The sequence below is a fragment of the Eretmochelys imbricata genome, chromosome 10 (genome assembly GCF_965152235.1).
Source record: "Eretmochelys imbricata isolate rEreImb1 chromosome 10, rEreImb1.hap1, whole genome shotgun sequence".
Taxonomy (NCBI): domain Eukaryota; kingdom Metazoa; phylum Chordata; order Testudines; family Cheloniidae; genus Eretmochelys; species Eretmochelys imbricata.
Window position 1 is genome coordinate 39,845,118 of NC_135581.1, and position 16,683 is coordinate 39,861,800.

Consider the following 16,683-nt stretch of genomic DNA (forward strand, 5'->3'; position numbering starts at 1 on the left):
AGAAACCTAAGTGACTAATTCTAGAATTCCCTGAAACTGCCACTCATAACGACGACCCCAAATTCTTTAGAGAAAGAAAATGATACAAAAACAAACAAAACCATGGGGGAAAAAACATCCCTCTGGAGAAATTAGAATGATCATAACCACAATTTTAAAAATAACTGCATCTGAAAAATAAAATCCCAGTTTAAGAAAAAACAGAATATTGTAGGGGAAATAATTATACTACAGCTTTTTAATTCAAACTGAAATATGGATTTGATTTTCCATTAATCTACCCATATCCCCCCATAAATAATGAACAAAAACTCCATTTTAAATCTGTTTTATTGACTCTTCACATACATAAGCGCTTAGAAAAGGTTACGGTTTGGTTTGTTTTTAAGGTTGCTTTTGAAAGTATTTAACCATCAATTAACAATCTTTCTGCGCCTTGGGGACAGTTGTGCTGATTTCATTTTGATTTTTGGTGCTTTTTTAATACAGAGGCAAAAAATAAAAAACTCACAGATGCACCTGCTGCATATACATTTCAGATTTTTCTCAATTCCACGGCAAAAGTTACCTATCATTTCCCGTTCCCCTTTAAACATCACAGACTCACATCAAGGGTACATACATTTCTCTATAAGCACGCTACTCTATTCAATAAACATCTAGGAAAACTCAGTGAGTCACATGCCTCCCAGAAGGTCTGGGAAAAAGGGACAACAAAGATTAGAGGTGGGGTTATTTCCACACTTCTTCCCCTACCTCTAAAGAAATGAGAAGCACCCACAAGTTAAGAGAGGACCAAGTCACACACACATCTCAAATTCTACAGCACGGCTCTATTAACACTGTCTAGGTACAGGTGACGCGCTAGATCACCTTGCGTATCTTTGATCGGATTGTCAGGACCGGTGTGGGTTTCAGTTACCCACTCGCCCATCCTCCCCATACAGGGATTTGTACATCCCAGCGTGGGAAGGGCACAGCTGTTTGCATTGGACGGGGATGGGAGCTGTCCAGCACAAAAACTGCTGAAATTGACAACACTCACGCTTGAAATTGACAACTGGCCTTGATTAAATTAACTCAGGATATCTTCAGATTTTCTTATGTAAAAGAGGGAGAAATAGTCAATCTGTTGTATTTTAATTGTAACAAACCAACATAGCTTTTAAAAAAGACCACAGCCTCCGTTTAGGATTAATATGTTGGGAGCAGATGGTGGGTTTTTTTTAAACTTTGTATTTCAAATAGTGTGTTAAATACTTTTTTAAAGGCCAATTCATTCCACTTATTTTGTTTAAAAACTCGACCCCACCCTGAAGTACTTAGTGAGGCCAGAAAAAACAGGTTGGAATCTGAATTCTGTTGGGTTTCCCGCACGCTGGGCTGTTGGCAGAAGTGTCTATGGAAGGATGTAGCTGATCAACCAGTGAATGGCTCAGGTCCCCCATCGAGTTTGTATCTTACTGTATTATACAATATACAGATTAGGGCAGTGGCTGGGGGGTGGCCAGGGGTCGGATCAGCGAGCTGGCTGCCTGTAGTTCCCATTGATCTCTTGGGAGATGTTCACAGCCTCGGCCCCAAGGGGCAGCCTGTCGCTGTATTCGGACCCCACCTCAAACTCCTCTGGGTTGGTTTTGGATTGGGACTCGGCGATGGATTCGGCCACCAGGCTCTCGTCTCGCTCCAGCTCCCTCTGCCCCTCCGCCTCCCGCTCTGCCTCACCTTCTCCTGGCTCACTTGGGTTGTAGTTCTTCTCCGACTCCAGGTAAGAGGCCCGCGGGTCGAAGTCGGCCGCCATGTGCTTCTCCATCTGGTCTGGGTTCTGGGCCTTCATGATGAGTTTGTAGGTTTTGCCCTGATACTTGGCGAGCAAGTGGCAGCAGGTGGCCCCCAGCAGGGGGACGGTGGCCAGGGCCAGCAGGAAGATGCTGACCACCACGATGATGATGAGGGAGGGGATCTCCTTCTTGGTGGTGAAGACCACTTGCACCTGGCAATCCTCCCCCAGGTAAGTCAGGCAGACCGAGTAGTTGGTGCCGGGGGTCAAGCCCTGGAACCAGTAGGAGTTCACACCTTCCTCGATCCTGGACCACTGCACCATGGAGTGGCCGTGGCCGCTCTCCGCGCACAGGTAGAGCGCCCGCAGGTGGGCTTTTTCCGGTTGTCCGTAGAAGGGGGTGAGCTGCACCTTGGCCTCGTTCTCCGACACGTCCAGCGCGATGACGCCCAGGTCGAAGGTGTGCTGCTTCAGCTGGCCACTCTGGTTGAAGGCATGGTTGGAGACGTACTGGGTGTCCGCGCTGGAGCCGCAATTCTTCTCGAAGGGGGGCCGCTTGGAGGGGACCTGTTCCAGCCACGGCGAGTGGGAGCTGTGCCGGGTGGGGCTGAGGGGTTTGGGCCTCTCTTCGGGGCTGAGGACGCTGTTCTTGGAGCCCTTGGGGCCCGGCTTCCTCTCCCCCGGCTGCGCTTTGCCTGCCAGGGGATCCTCCATGGGGCGGGCGGGGTATTTCTGGGCACCGGCCACAGCCACGTTGACCGAGGTCTGGTTGCTGCCCAGCTCGTTGGTGGCCAGGCAGGTGTAGGTCCCTTCCTCTCGCTTGCTCAGGTGAGGGATGACCAGGGTGCCGTTCCCGTAGACCACGAAGCGCTCTGCACTCTGCTTGGAGCTGCCAGCGGGTAGCTCGTTCCCAGCCCTCTCCACGCCGGGCCCCTTTATCTCCAGGGCTTGGCTGGCGGTTTGCACCTTCCAGCTGACCTCCGGCTGGGGGCTGCCCCTGACTCTGCAGTGCAGCAGGAGCGTGAAGCCGTCGTAGAGCTCGGTGTTGTCCAGGTTGGGGTGGTAGGTCAGCTGCACGGAGGGAGGCGCGCACTGCAGGTCTGGGATTCTCCCCAGTGGGACACCTCGGAGGCTGTCCGGGGCTGCACAGCTGATGGAGTCCTTCTCGGGGATGGAGATCAGGGTGTTCTCAGCCCAGCTCTTCAGCCACAGGAGCCTGCAGGTGCAGTTGAAGGGGTTGTTGTAGATCTGCAAGTGAGACAGGGAAGTCAGCGAATCGAAAGTGCCCTCGGCGATGGTGGTGAACTTGTTGTTGTTTATGCGCAGGGACCTCAGGTCTTTCAGGGTGTGGAAGGCCTCCCAGGGCAGCTTCACCATGTGGTTGTTGTTCATCTTGAGCAGCTGCAGGGCGCTGAGGTTGTACAGATCCCCCCAGGGGAAGTCTACGATCTGGTTGCGGCTGATGTCCAGGTTCTTCAGCTGCACCAGGATGGCGAAGGTGCCCTGCTCTATGGCGCTGATCTCGTTGTGAGCCAGCCACAGCGAGGTGACCTGGGTAACCTCCACGAAGGAGCTCTTCTGCAGGGAGGTGATCTTGTTGGCGGACAGGCTGAGGGTGGTCACGTTGGAGGGCAGCCCCACGGGGACCGCCTGCAGATCTTTGTAAGCGCAGTCTGCGAACTGATGGGCGTATTTGTCCACACAGGAGCAGGGCTCCGGGCAGCCCTGGCTCACCCCCAGGAAAGCTGCGATCCACAGCCAGAGCAACGGGTCCATCTTCCTCCTGCAGCCAGAGACAGAGACATGCACGATTACCCCACCCGCTCCTAGCCTCGGAGACACCGCTGCGCTCTCTGGCTGGGAGCAGCCTGGTCCCTCCGCTTTTCCCTTAGCCCAGGGAGAACAGAGAGCAGCGCTCTGCCTCCGACGGAAAATCCAAGTTAGCGAGAGCTCCCTGCTCAGGGGACAGTGCGCTGCGCACGCGGACCCCCGGACACGTGTGATGCGCAAGATAACATCAGCCTAAGCAGTAACACACCCAAACCAGAGATCAGAGCCTACAAATCATTGTTTCAATTCGTTTTCTTCCTGCCTGTCTATTTCTCTGTCTGCCTTTCTTTCATCGGATCGCATGCCGTTTGGAAGTTGCAAGGACTCTATATAACACGTCATTGAACCACGTTTCCGGCACACCCGAAACTCAGACAGCACCGTGCAGTTTTCGTATTGCGTGAAAAATATACGTTATCTAGTCTTTCCTTTTAAAAGCCCCGGTATCCCTTTCTTAGACTTTCCAGTTGAATTGGTCCTGAAGCTGCGTGGCACTGAACACCATGAGAAAGCTCACAGGAGAAGAAATACATTCCACAAAAAGTGCTGTCTTAGATTGATAACAGAACAATTGATAAAGCAATGATTACAAACTTTGACAATAAAAAACATGTAGCTAGGTCTGTCTTTTGCTGACCACAAATACATGAATATGGAAATATAAATGTATATGTATATAAAAAAACCTCCTGTGTAAAACCACGGTCAGATTTACCCTAATAACCTGTAGTTTCGCTGGTATTAATTTGAAGACAAACCGTGCCATGTAGAGGCTGCAGATCAGAAAGCTAGGGAAACATTAGCATTTTTGCCATGTACCCCTGCTGCTTCCCTGCTTCAGATGCGAAGACAAACAGCCCTCTAGAAACAGACAGATCTAACATTTGGGGCTAAACCCGGGCCCCACTGGAGCCAATGGCACAACTCCCATTGACTGCAAGGGAGCACGGATCCTATCTACCATAGCATCAGAAGAGATCTCGTCCTTTTTCCGACAGCAAAGCTGTTTGTACCTGAAGTCCCTTCTTTGAAATACACACTGTTAGTCCATCCTGCCATGCCTTTACAACCATGCCACGCGTGGCACACAAAAGCTACCACAATCTGGATAACTGCAGGCACCTCCCAAAGCCAAAAAGGAAAGGGATCCCTTCCAGCTAACGTCCTATGCGCAGGTGAAGTTTGCCCAGCCTTACCTGCTCAGCTTGGGAACTGGAGTGTCTCTATGGGGGCAGCTTCCAGGGAAGCACCCAGCTGCAGAAACCAGTCTGAACTCCAGGCATTTAGTTGGGAAGTACAGGGAGCCCCAGAGATGGGTGGGCTGCTGTGGATCTGTTGCTCCTGGTGGTGGCTGGCTTTAATTTTGCAATCGCAGAGGCAGCACACATTTTTGGAGCTTTGAGCTGCCCAGGCTGCAAGTCCCACTATCCTGATGACTGATCCCCCCTTGGCCCCCTCCCTTTTTTTAATTGCTGCTGGGTTGGAGAGTCGGTGCGCGCGCCCGATGCGCCAGGGAGCGCGCCTAGCCTCTCCCACCTCCTGCATATTCTGAGTGTGTTAAAGCCGCAGGGACTCCCACCAAACCCAATGCAATATTTATCATGTCAATATGTTTCCCCGTACATGTGCCATCTTTCAACTCTCCGCCCTCCTCCCCCACATTCCATATTTAGTGAATCTATTTGTTGTGCACTAATTGAATGCAAATAGCTTCTAAGCACTTCAGTGTGGGGAGAAACAAAGGAGGGGGCTGGACTAGATTATCTGGGACGAGTCTGCTCTTTTGAAGGGTTTAAACTCTTTTGAAAGAAAAATAAACATGCAGATGATTTGATGCAGCCTCAGTGAGAACCGATCGTGATCAACCTCACCTCCAAGCATGTGTTTGCATAAAGTCTTTTAGCTCCATCTCTCTCGACCTGCGTCTGCTAGTCCTTTCCGCCCAGAGCTCGTTGGGTTTTGAACTATATTAAACAAAATACATAATTGATTTTATCAGTAGAATTGATCCCCCTTCTCCAAGTAGTTCTGGAGGCACCGGCAGCATCTGAAAACAAGAAGGAAATGATGCTACCTCCTCCGAGCACGTTTTTTAATTCAACGAGGCAAGAGGGAAAACAATAAAACGATAGTTAAGTTTTAACCATTCAGCATGTACACAAATGGATGTTTGAAAAATCAACCCGAAATCATCTAAAATGGTTTGAATCACCATTGTACATATGTAATCAGAGAGTTATAAACTCTCAGATTTATTATGTTAAGGGAGAAATGACCTGATGAAGGAAAACCCACATGCAGGATAGAAATATACATTTTGGTGTACAGTAAGTCCATATAATGTTACTGTATAGTAGTAGGTGTAGACTCCTTTCACGTGCGGGTATGTATTCTTAACTAGATGTGTGTACAAATACATCCATCCATCAGACGTGGATGTGCACAGGTAAACCCACTATAATATTTTATACACTCACTTATGAACACATACAGGTACTTCATTACATGTTTGTACATCTATATACATAAACATTACACACACACACATATTACACACACGCACACACACACACACACTTACTCATGTGCAGGGAATATACACACATTGTATATAGAATATGTGCGACATGTGTCTACATATTCAGCCACACACGTTTGGGTGCGGAGGGACCCTCTGTGAATGAATAAGGGTTTATCCAGTTTTGCCTGGTGTCTCTAATAAGATCAATACCCTCTGTCATGCTCATACATATTTGAATGGCCAGGATTTAAATGAATGCCCCCCAAAAGGGGGTGGGGGTATCTGAAAAGAACCTCTGAAAAGGGTACTCTGCTTCGGAAGAAGCTTTTAAAATTAAATATTAACATGCACAGAGCACAGTGCTTTGTTAAACAGCGTGCCCTGAAACTGTTCTAAAACTCATCTTTCTTTCTTTGCCTCATCTACACAGACATTTGCACTACTTTAGTTAAGCTGATTTACTTAAACCAGTTTAATTCATCTGACATAAATGCCTTCTTAAATTGGTTATCTTGGTTTAGCTTAAACCTGTTTCTAATTGCAGTAAACTAAACCGAAATGAGCCCGGTTTAAACTGAAATAAGATCCACCATTCCACCTGATTTTTTGCACTGGTTTAATAAAACCGATTAAAATCAGACCTTTAGTTAAACTGGTGTCATCCTGTGTAGGCAAATCCAAATTTGGCTACCTGCTCTGATCCCACTCGGAGGGTCTGCTGTGCTAAAATGCTCAGCATAGTGTCCCAACTCGCCAGGTTTATTTGCATGCAGCTCCTGGAGGAACAAATCAGCCTGTACAAAGGTGAACGCTATCTGGCGTGATCATGCAAATTAAACCGTATAAAGCCACTGCCAAGGACATCTGTCATTGGCTGGAGTTTGGGGAGAGCAGAGCAGAGAGAGCTGCAGTGGCTAGGGTGGGATTAACGTAGCTCGACAACAGTAAAATAATCTTTGGCAACATAAAGCAAGTATTGGTGCTGGCGCGCTGCTGCCTTTCCGTGCAGATCTCAAAAGTCCGGTGAATCAAAATCCGTTATTGTCTCCTGAGCAAGCCTGTAACTTTTGGAAAGAAGATGAGCTTTTGCCCTGAGGATTGTGCATGGTCCTGTGGTTAAGTAAAGGTGCTGCATAAGGACTCAGAAGAGCTGGGCTCAGTTCTTGGCTCTGCCACTGACTCCCTGTGTGACCTTGGGCAAGTTATTTAATTCCCCTTGGCCTCAGTTTCCCCATCTGTACAAAGAAGGTAATAATTCTGTCTTGCCTATTTAGAGTGTAAATCCTTTATCACAGGAACTGTCTGTTTCTATGGGCCTGATCCAATGCCTGCCGAAATTGATGGAAAGATTCCTATTGGCTTGGATCATGTCCGATGTGCTTGTACAGCACCGACCGAAGTGAGCCCACTAACAACATGAATAAGAGGATTTAGAGCTTAGAGATGCATTTGCTTAACATGATTTTGATCCAGATGCTATAGTACACTCTGAGGACTTTAGGGTGAGATGGAGATGATGGATTCAACAGTTTGCCCTGCCTATTACCGGATCTGCCTTTTGGGATCTCATCTGGGATGAGGCGGTAGAAAAGATGCAATGGACTGGAAAAGTAGGTGAAGAAACTTACTTTACAGCTGAAAAACGAGTCTAATTATTCAATTGCCTCTGGCCTCCAAAGTCCCAGCCTTCCCTAATCACTCAGGGAAATCTGCACTTGCGTATGATGGAGTCTAGAGCTAAGGTGGCTCCAGTTCGGACGTTGCTTTCCTTAACAGTGCAGTGCTTTCTTGTAGGAGAACTGCAGGATGGTCAGGATTAGAAAGGCAAAACTAGGGCTGATCAGCAGCTAGTTAGACTAGGGTTGCTTTCAGTTCCTCTGGTGCTGAGGACATCACTTTTTCTTTAACACTAAACAGCGAAATGCCTCCGTCTCTCAGCTGTTCCGCGGTGCCAGTCAGACAGCTCCTAGCCCCCCGAGCTCTGTCAGCATTAAGGGACCTGCTATTTATTTTTGAAAACAGCTTAATAAAGGAAGCTCTCCGGGCTTTGTTACAAGCTTTTACAAACTGTGTCTCCTGTTGCTGCTGCTTAAAGCAGGCTGCACCAAAGGAACCAGCAGACAGCTCCCGCCCGCCACAACACAAGCAGTTGAGGGGTGACCTCAGGGCTTCTTTCCTCACCCTGATGGGCCGGTGGTTGAGCTGTCTCTCCGAGAGAGACTCCTCATTATCCCCAGCAGTTTGAAGACCTGATTGTCTTTGTTTTGTCTTGGACTGGTACCCAAGTGGGAAGGAGGGGATGGAAGAGTCCGCGTTACAATGCTTTGTTCTCTGCGATCGCAGCCTGGTACCTGCTGTTACTCATAACAGAGGCGGGGGCGGTTTTCGGCTAACGAGTGACGTGCTTGAGAAGGAGTGCAGTTTGTGTCCAGTCCGCAGGGACCCATTTCACAAGGGGAAGCAGGGGCGTTCATTAGTGTTAATGATCACATCCCACGATGCTAGAGACAGGACATTAAGGGAGCTGGCCCATGGCTCTGACCCACTCCAGCAATTCCACAAGTGTCTGCAGAAAACGCCGCTGCACCTCCTGGAACAGACATGGCCCTGTCCTTCCAACTGCTGGGCTTGGGGCAGGGAGAGGCAAAGGGTCCAATCCAAAGACCACTGAAGCCAATGGGAGGTGTTTCACTCATGTCAGAAGCTTGGGCTTCGTCCAGGTTGGGTTGGGGGAGGAGGACAAAAGGGGGCGGGGAGGAAGAAAGGCCTAATGGATAAGGCTCTGTCCTTTCACTGAGGAGACCTATTTTACATTCCTGGCCCCCTCTCTCCTTCTTGTATCTCCCTGCAGATGTCCCCTATGTGTCATGGTCTTATCTATTTTGACTGCAAGCTCTTTGGGGGCAGGGACCATCTATTACTGGGTGTTTGTTCAGTACCAAGCACAATGGTTTCCCACTCTTGGCTGGCCCTTATGTACCACCAGAATGCCCATATTATATACAAATGGGTACCTAGATGGATGAGGCGTGGGGGGAGGTGGGATAGAAGATGACCAACACATGGATGTGTGGGCTGGTGGGACAGTTGGAATTTAATATAGACCTCCAATAGAGACCTTCCTATGGGATGGGGACCAAGCAGATACTGGACACAGCGTTGGTATACAATACTCTAAATGCTCTTTATTGATTACAAAACAAACCTTACTCATTCCACATTCACACCCCAAACATACTATAGACTCATAGAATATCAGGGTTGGAAAGGAGGTCATCTAGTCCAATCCCCTTCTCAAAGCAGGACCAATCCCCAACTAAATCATCCCAGCCAGGGCTTTGTCAAGCCTGACCTTAAAAACCTCAAAGGAAGGAGATTCCACCACCTCCCTAGGTAACACATTCCAGTGCTTCACCACCCTCCTATACCAGATCCCAAAGTCTGTTAGAGAAGGAGATTGTTCCATTTGGGACATGCCCTTGGATGGAAGGTGTCGTGGAACTGGATGTAACACTTGATACCTTAGAAAACACGTTTGAGAAATATGTACAGCTGTACAAGCCTAATGCCCATAAAAAGCAAATGGCCATAGTATGGCTGTTGTGGCAAGCTGTAAAAAAGGCAATTGCATGTAAGGGGGAAGTCTGTGCAGAGTTACAAACATTACAAGAGAATTTTAAAACTTGCCAGGAAAATTTGTAATGGGAAGTGAGCAAGGCACAGATAATACAAACTGAGAACAAATGGGGAAACAAAATAGGGAATTAGGGAAGAGAATGATGGGTTGGGAAAAGATTAAAGCACACAAAGATAAATTAGTAATAGGAATGAAACAGTTATGGAACAGTAACAGTAACAGGAATGAAACAGTCCAAGTAATAGGAATGAAACAGTTAATTTGAGATTTGACTAAGGAAAAGGAAGAGGAGATCACAAGCTTTTCTCACAGCTGGTGCCAGAAAACTATAGCAGCATTGAAAAAGCAAATGAAAATACAGGAGCTGCAAGTTGCGGCTGTGTGTCAAAAAGAGAGTGATTTGGATTTGGATTCCAATGATATTTGTTACGAAGAGGACCTGCAAGGGAGTCAAGAGAAAAGGGTAGAAATATGGTTTATGGCTTTTATGTTTTTTGAATATTTGGGGAATATAGTTTTGGGGATATGGTTGGGTTTTTATTGTTTATTAATCAGATATGAGTAAACAAGATTCACCAAGAATCAAGGCAGATGAACACCCATATAGGAGGGAAGCCCCAGCTATTGTGGATCTAACAATCTGATTGGAAGGAGCGCAAGTAAACATAAGTGCACAACATCCAGAGTGTGTGCCGCATGCCTTGCCTCTGTTACAAGCGTGGCAACACCAATGGGGAGATGGGACTATATGAAATAAGAGAGGTGTAGGTGAATATATCCTAGGGAGTATTGGAGCTGGAGTTTTAAACTAATTTGATATTGAGACGTTACAAGGGAAAATATCAGCTTTGGGTAAGATTTTGAGGGCTATACAGACATGTGCCATAGAATTTTGGTGCATTATCGGAACAAGGAATAAGAAGTGTGGAACTCCAATTGAAACAAGCCCAAGCCTTGAAAACATCTCTAAATGTAAATCTGTTTGATGTAGCTGAAATTGAAAATAAAACTGTATTAGCAATATAATACAGATACAAACCTATGGGTTACAAGATATACAGAGAATGGTTAATCTGTTAAGTAATGGACAATGGCCTTTTGAACGGTTCAAAGATCCTCATACATGGAATCAACGAATTACAGGATGGAAGAAATATATGGAGTTTAATGGGATCAAGCCACTCTGAGGGGAGAATGGAAAGGCAGAATGCTGTTATACAACACAGGGAGGCAAAGAAAAGCAGCAATGGCCTGGGTGTTGCCAAAAATTATTAATGGAGAGTTATGGGAAATAGAAATAAGTGGGACATGCTTGATTCAAGAAGAAGGGGATTATAAATTAGTAGAATTAACAAAACATCATGAAGAGTGGGGAAGAAGCAAATAGGTGTGCCCACAACTAACTTGGTCCTTAGAGGGATGTCATTTGAACCATTCAAGTGGACAATGTACCATGCAATTTTTAGCCTCTAATGGCACAAGAATGTTTGGTTTAGGCAATGGGTGTATTTGTGTGTTAACCACTGAAAAACATGTATTTTGGGGAAGTATGACAGAAAAAAGCCCAATTGAGTCATGTAAATGTATAGTAACAGAGGTCACTGTTAATGGAATTATTTACCAAGGTCCTCTATTTAAAAAAAAAGGAAATTGTTTGGGAACCAAAAGATGTGGACTGGTCCTTTGATTTGGGGATACATTGGGAATACATTGGGAAAAACTGATGGATGAAAGTGAAAAAATCAGGCAATATACATAAGATATATCTAAGTCTGCTCAGCTGGGAAAAATAAACATTTTGATCCACAATGGTCAAATATTAAAATTGGGGAAAGAAGGAGAATTGGTAATTTCTCATTGGTATGATGTTTTTAAAGGATGGTCTCCCAGTGTCACAGCTCTTCTAAATTTAATGCTAAATCCTATCGTGATATTATTTGCATTAATAATTTTGTTAACCTTTATTATGCTATATTTATACTGCTGAATAAGAAAGCGACAAGAAGTTTTGGAGCAAGTGATATATAAAATTGAATTGCTTGCAAAATTATAAAGTGATACAATAATTAAGGGCATAATCATGTATCAAGAGGGGGTAATGCTGAAATATATATATATATATATCCCAACACCATCCCTAAACACACAAATGAAGAACTGAATTCCACTCTGATTATCGATGCCTCCTCCTTTTGTGGCCCAATCCTGCAGTCTTTGCTCAGGCAAAACCCAGCCTAGGAGTCCAAGGCAGTTTTGTCTATGTAAACAGTGCAGGGGTTGCCCAGGCATATGAGGTTACCAGATCCCCTCTACGGAACTCCTGACCAAGACCCCACCTGTATTTCTTTGGGATGAAATTCACCCCTGTGTGGAAAGCCAGCACTAGACCCAGACACCTATTGCTAGCAGTACATATATTACCATGTGCAACTTTTTACCAAGTACATTGAGCCGGGACTTGGAAAGGTGACACCATGCCCCACTGATTGGATCCGTAGCAATTTTGTATGGGACTTTCTAGAGGATGAGCTCTGACCAAGATGATAGTTACCATAATTCATTGACCCCTTTTCTACCTCCTACTAAGACTTCTTAGTCCATCAAGTGACCAGAGACAAGGTGCTGAAATACTGCATCTGTGTTTTTCAAGACATGTTCTGGTGACTGTGTGCATGGGGCGAGGTGTCTTGATGCTAGAAACAGGTCATGGAAAAGACCTCTTGAACTATCCAAGTGCAGATAGCAGGGTGATTTTTCCTGTTTCTCTAATCCTGATACTCTTATTTCTTTATTTCAGTTCTATACTGACCTATGGCAAAAGCTCCTCCTGGTGGATGGACTGTGCCATTGCTTCCATATTTTCCTAGCTGCACCTTCAGCTGACCCTGGTATTTTATGGGAGGGGAAAGAAAATCCTTGATGCAGTGAAACTATAAGTATGAAAACATGTGTGTTCAAGCTGTCAACCCATACAGAAGGTCAAAAGGTGAATGTTTGCTGGCAGTGTGGTGTGGTGAACAGAACATTAGCCTGGGAGTCAGGAGACCTAGCTGCTATTCATGATTCTGCCATGGGCTCACCTTGGGGAATTCACATTGCTACCCTGTGCCTCAGTTTCCCCATTTGTAAAATAAGGATCATGAGGTCCTGCTTTGGGCCATTTTATAAGCTCCTGGGATGGAAAACTCTGGAGAAGTGCCACATGTGATAATTAAAGAGGCTGCACTGACAGCTCGTGGACCCTCCTGCTGGAAACATGTCCTGCTTCTGGCAGTCACCTACTGCCTCACCTCTGGGAGCACCCTAGAGTTCTCATCACGTGGAAGCTTTAGAAATGCAGTTAGACCAGTGGTTCTCAACCTGGGGCTTGAGGACTGCTTGCGGCCCAATCAGCACACAGCTGCAGCCAATGTGACATCCTCAGGGCTGTAAAGGTAGTACATATATTGTGTGGATGTGGCCCACAGTGGTAAATAGGTTGAGAACCACTGATTTTGATGCACACCAAGGGGAAGATGGACTGTGGGCCAGATATCCAGCTGGTGTGAATGGTGTAGCTCTAATGAAACAAGCAGGCTAGATCCCCAACTGTGTCAATCACTGTGTCCCTGCTAGAGTCAATGAGCCAGAGCTATAGTGGGTATAAATCAGCATAACTGTGAGGAATGTCAGGGCTAGAACCTGGGTGTGATGAGTCTTCGTATGGGGCCTGCTTCCACACAGCCAGCTAAGGCCTTTGGCAGTAGAAACACTTAACAGGTCATGAGCCACAGGCTGTGCCATCCACTTGGAGAATAGGAAGGTGATCAGGAACAGTCAACTTGGATTCACCAATGGCAAGTCATGCCTGACAACCTGATTGCCTTCTATGATGAGGTAACTGACCGTGGATATGGGGAAAGCGGTGGACATCACATACCATGACTTTAGGAAAGCTTTTGATATGGTCTCCCACAGTATTCTTGCCAGCAAGTTAAAGAAGTATGGACTGGATGAATGCATAAGGTGGATAGAAAGCTGGCTCGATCATCAGGCTTAACGGGTAGTGATCAACGGCTCGATATCTAGTTGGCAGGAGGTATCAAGCGGAATGCTCCAGGGGTCTGTCCTGAGGCTGGTTTTGTACAACATCTTCATTAATGATCTGGATAACAGGATGGATTGCACCCTCAGCAAGTTTGTGGATGACACTAAGCTGGGGGGAGAGGTAGATAGGGTCCAGAGTGACCTAGACGAATTGGAGGATTGGGCTAAAAGAAATCTGATGAGGTTCAACAGGGACAAGTGCAGAGTCCTCCACTTAGGAAGGAAGAATCCCATGCACTGCTACAGGCTTAGGACCGACTGGCTAAGCAGCAGTTCTGCAGAAAAGGACCTGGGGATTAGAGTGGACGAGAAGCTGGATATGAGTCAATAGTGTGCCCTTGTTGCCAAGAAGGCTAATGGCATGTTGGGCTGCATTAGTAGGAGCGTTGCCAGCAGATCGAGGGAAGTGATTATTCCCATCTATTCGGCACTGGTGAGGCAACACCTGGAGTATTGCATTCAATTTTGGGCCCCCTACTGCAGAAAGGATGTGGACAAATTGGAGAGATTCCAGTGGAGGGCAACAAAAATGATTTGGAACTGGGGTTATTTAGTTTGCAGAAGAGAAGAGTGAGGGGGGATTTGATAGCAGCTTTCAACTATCTGAAGGGGGGTTCCAAAGCAGATGAAGCTAGGCTGTTCTTAGTGGTGGCAGATGACAGAACAAGGAGCAGTGGTCTCAAGTTGCAGTGGGGGAGGTCTAGGTTGGATATTAGGAAACACTATTTCACTAGGAGGGTGGTAAAACACTGGAATGGGTTACCTAGGGAGGTGGTGGAATCGCCATCCTGAGAAGTTTTTAAGGCCCGGCTTGACAAAGCTCTGGTTGGGATGATTTAGTTGGTGTTGGTCCTGCTTTGAGCAGGGGGTTGGACTAGATGACCTCCTAAGGTCTCTTCCAACCCTAATCTTCTATGATTCTATGAAGTTGGAAACACCCACAACTAGCCTTTCAGGTACAACAATGAAGAAGCTAGATAGTGCTAATGGTCCATCAACAAAGACAATGGCCCATGGAAGATCTTATGGATGCTTAAGTCAGCCTATGGGCAATGGCTGCCATGATTCATCGGGAGCCTGCAAGGGCTTGTGACCAGATCACATGACACTGAGCTCCATTTTTGTACCTACACTGTTCCACAAACTGGGCTAGGAACAAAGGGGTTCCCGCCCTATGGAAAAACTATAGAAGGGAGAGGTGACATCATGACTAGGACTAACTCCCCTTCAAGACAACACCTGGAAACATTTGTGGAACAAAGACTGAACTGGGGAAGAGGGTCCCGGATGGGAAAGAAGAAAGCCCTTCCTGTGTAAGGAAGCTAAAGCCTGCTTGTATCATCAGTCAGACTGAGATATTGCTGATTCAAATCCTGTCTAATGTGTTTAAGTCTTACATTGTGATTTTGTTTAATTTCCTAGGTAACCTGTTTTGATCTGTTTGCTATCACTTATAATCATTTAAAATCTATTTTTCTGTAGTTAATAAACTTGTTTTATGTTTTATCTTACTCAGTGTGTTATTGAATGAAGTGTTAGGGAATCTTAGCTCTGGTAACAAAGGCTGTTGCATATCTTCCCCACATTGAGGGAGGAGCAGACTGTTTAATGAGATTGCATCATACAGATCTCTGTGCAGTACAAGGTGGTATAATTCTGGGTTTATACTCCAGTAGAGGTGCAAGGCTAGGGAGCTGGGAACTTGGCTGGTGCCTCCATTGTGAATCCATGAGTGGCTTAGGTAAAGCACTCAGGTGACTTAGTTGGGTGTGTGGCACCACCTGCTGTTGCGCTGGGTGATAGCCAGTCCCCTCCAGGCCCTGTTGTGAGGCACACCAGTAGAGCAGGGTGGGAGAGGCCAGCCCAGCTGAATGGTTTGGGGGTACAGTGGTTCCCACAACTTCCAGGTTTTACCCCGGGGGATACATTCTGTTACACTCACCTCCTCCAGATATCCTGCAGCTAACGGGGCGTCTGGTTAGAATTATGTTTGGTAGTGAATTCTAGTTGAGTATCAGCATAATTTTAATTAGAAATATAATCCTTCCAGTTAAACATTTATTGGGCTGTGTGAGCCAGATTCTTGTAATTGAGACATGGGTGATTATGGGTGATTGACATGTCCCGGCGTCCAATCCCATCAAAGTCACAGTGTGTAAATTAGCACAAAATCTGGCCCTTTGGCTCTAATTATTTTTTTGAAAAATCCACTTTCATAAGTACAGAGGATTTGAGCTTTCTTACTGAGGCTCCCATAGTACTTTGCTCTGGGCTAACACAGAGGTATTTTATGAATGGTTTAAATTAAGCAATGCATTATTAATAACCAATCAGATGAGAAGCATATTACATGTGATTTCATGAGATTAATTTAATGCAGCAAAGCTATTCATCGCTCTAAAAAGCCAGGGTGACTCCTTCTGTTATTTCTAAGATAAGTGTGAATTTGTGCACATTTCTCATTGTGATGACTTGGGGAAAAAATGTAGGTCCAGATACTCAGCTAGTGTAAACTGCTGTAGTTCTACAGAGCTATGCTTATTTCCATTGGTTGAGGCTTTGGTCCACAGTCCTTTGTTAGCTCCCTACCAAAGAGTGCCTTAAGTTCTGTAGCTTTGAATATTATTTATTTCATATATGCAATATTCAGTGAAGAATCCTGCATCAGTGCAATGTAAGGTTCCTCAGTTAAGCATTCAGAATCCAGCAGCAACCAATTTTTATTTTTGTGCATGTAATCTTAACTCTGCAACTTTGTATGGCTGTGCATGATTGCACAGTCTTTGTCATGGGCAGGAGAATGTGTGCTTTTGCTTTTCATGCGTATTT

General features: G+C 46.0%; 1 protein-coding gene across 1 annotated transcript; it reads right to left on the reverse strand.

Annotated features, from left to right (window-relative positions):
- Positions 1–1,292: 1,292 nt before the first annotated feature.
- On the reverse strand, positions 1,293–5,519 carry ISLR2 (immunoglobulin superfamily containing leucine rich repeat 2). Its single transcript, XM_077828463.1, has 2 exons — positions 5,482–5,519; positions 1,293–3,563 (listed from the first exon to the last, which is right to left on the reverse strand). Exons 1-2 carry the CDS (start codon positions 5,517–5,519, stop codon positions 1,520–1,522), a joined length of 2,082 nt encoding a protein of 693 aa, XP_077684589.1. The 3' UTR covers positions 1,293–1,519.
- Positions 5,520–16,683: the final 11,164 nt, after the last annotated feature.

What these genes read in the sequence shown, in the direction of transcription:
- ISLR2 (XM_077828463.1), bottom strand. Translation starts at nt 5,519, where the DNA reads ATGGAGCTAAAAGACTTTATGCAAACACATGCTTGGAG. An exon ending in ATGCAAACACATGCTTGGAG is followed by an intron (nt 3,564 to 5,481) that starts GTGAGGTTGATC and finishes CTCTGGCTGCAG; the next exon opens with GAGGAAGATGGACCCGTTGC.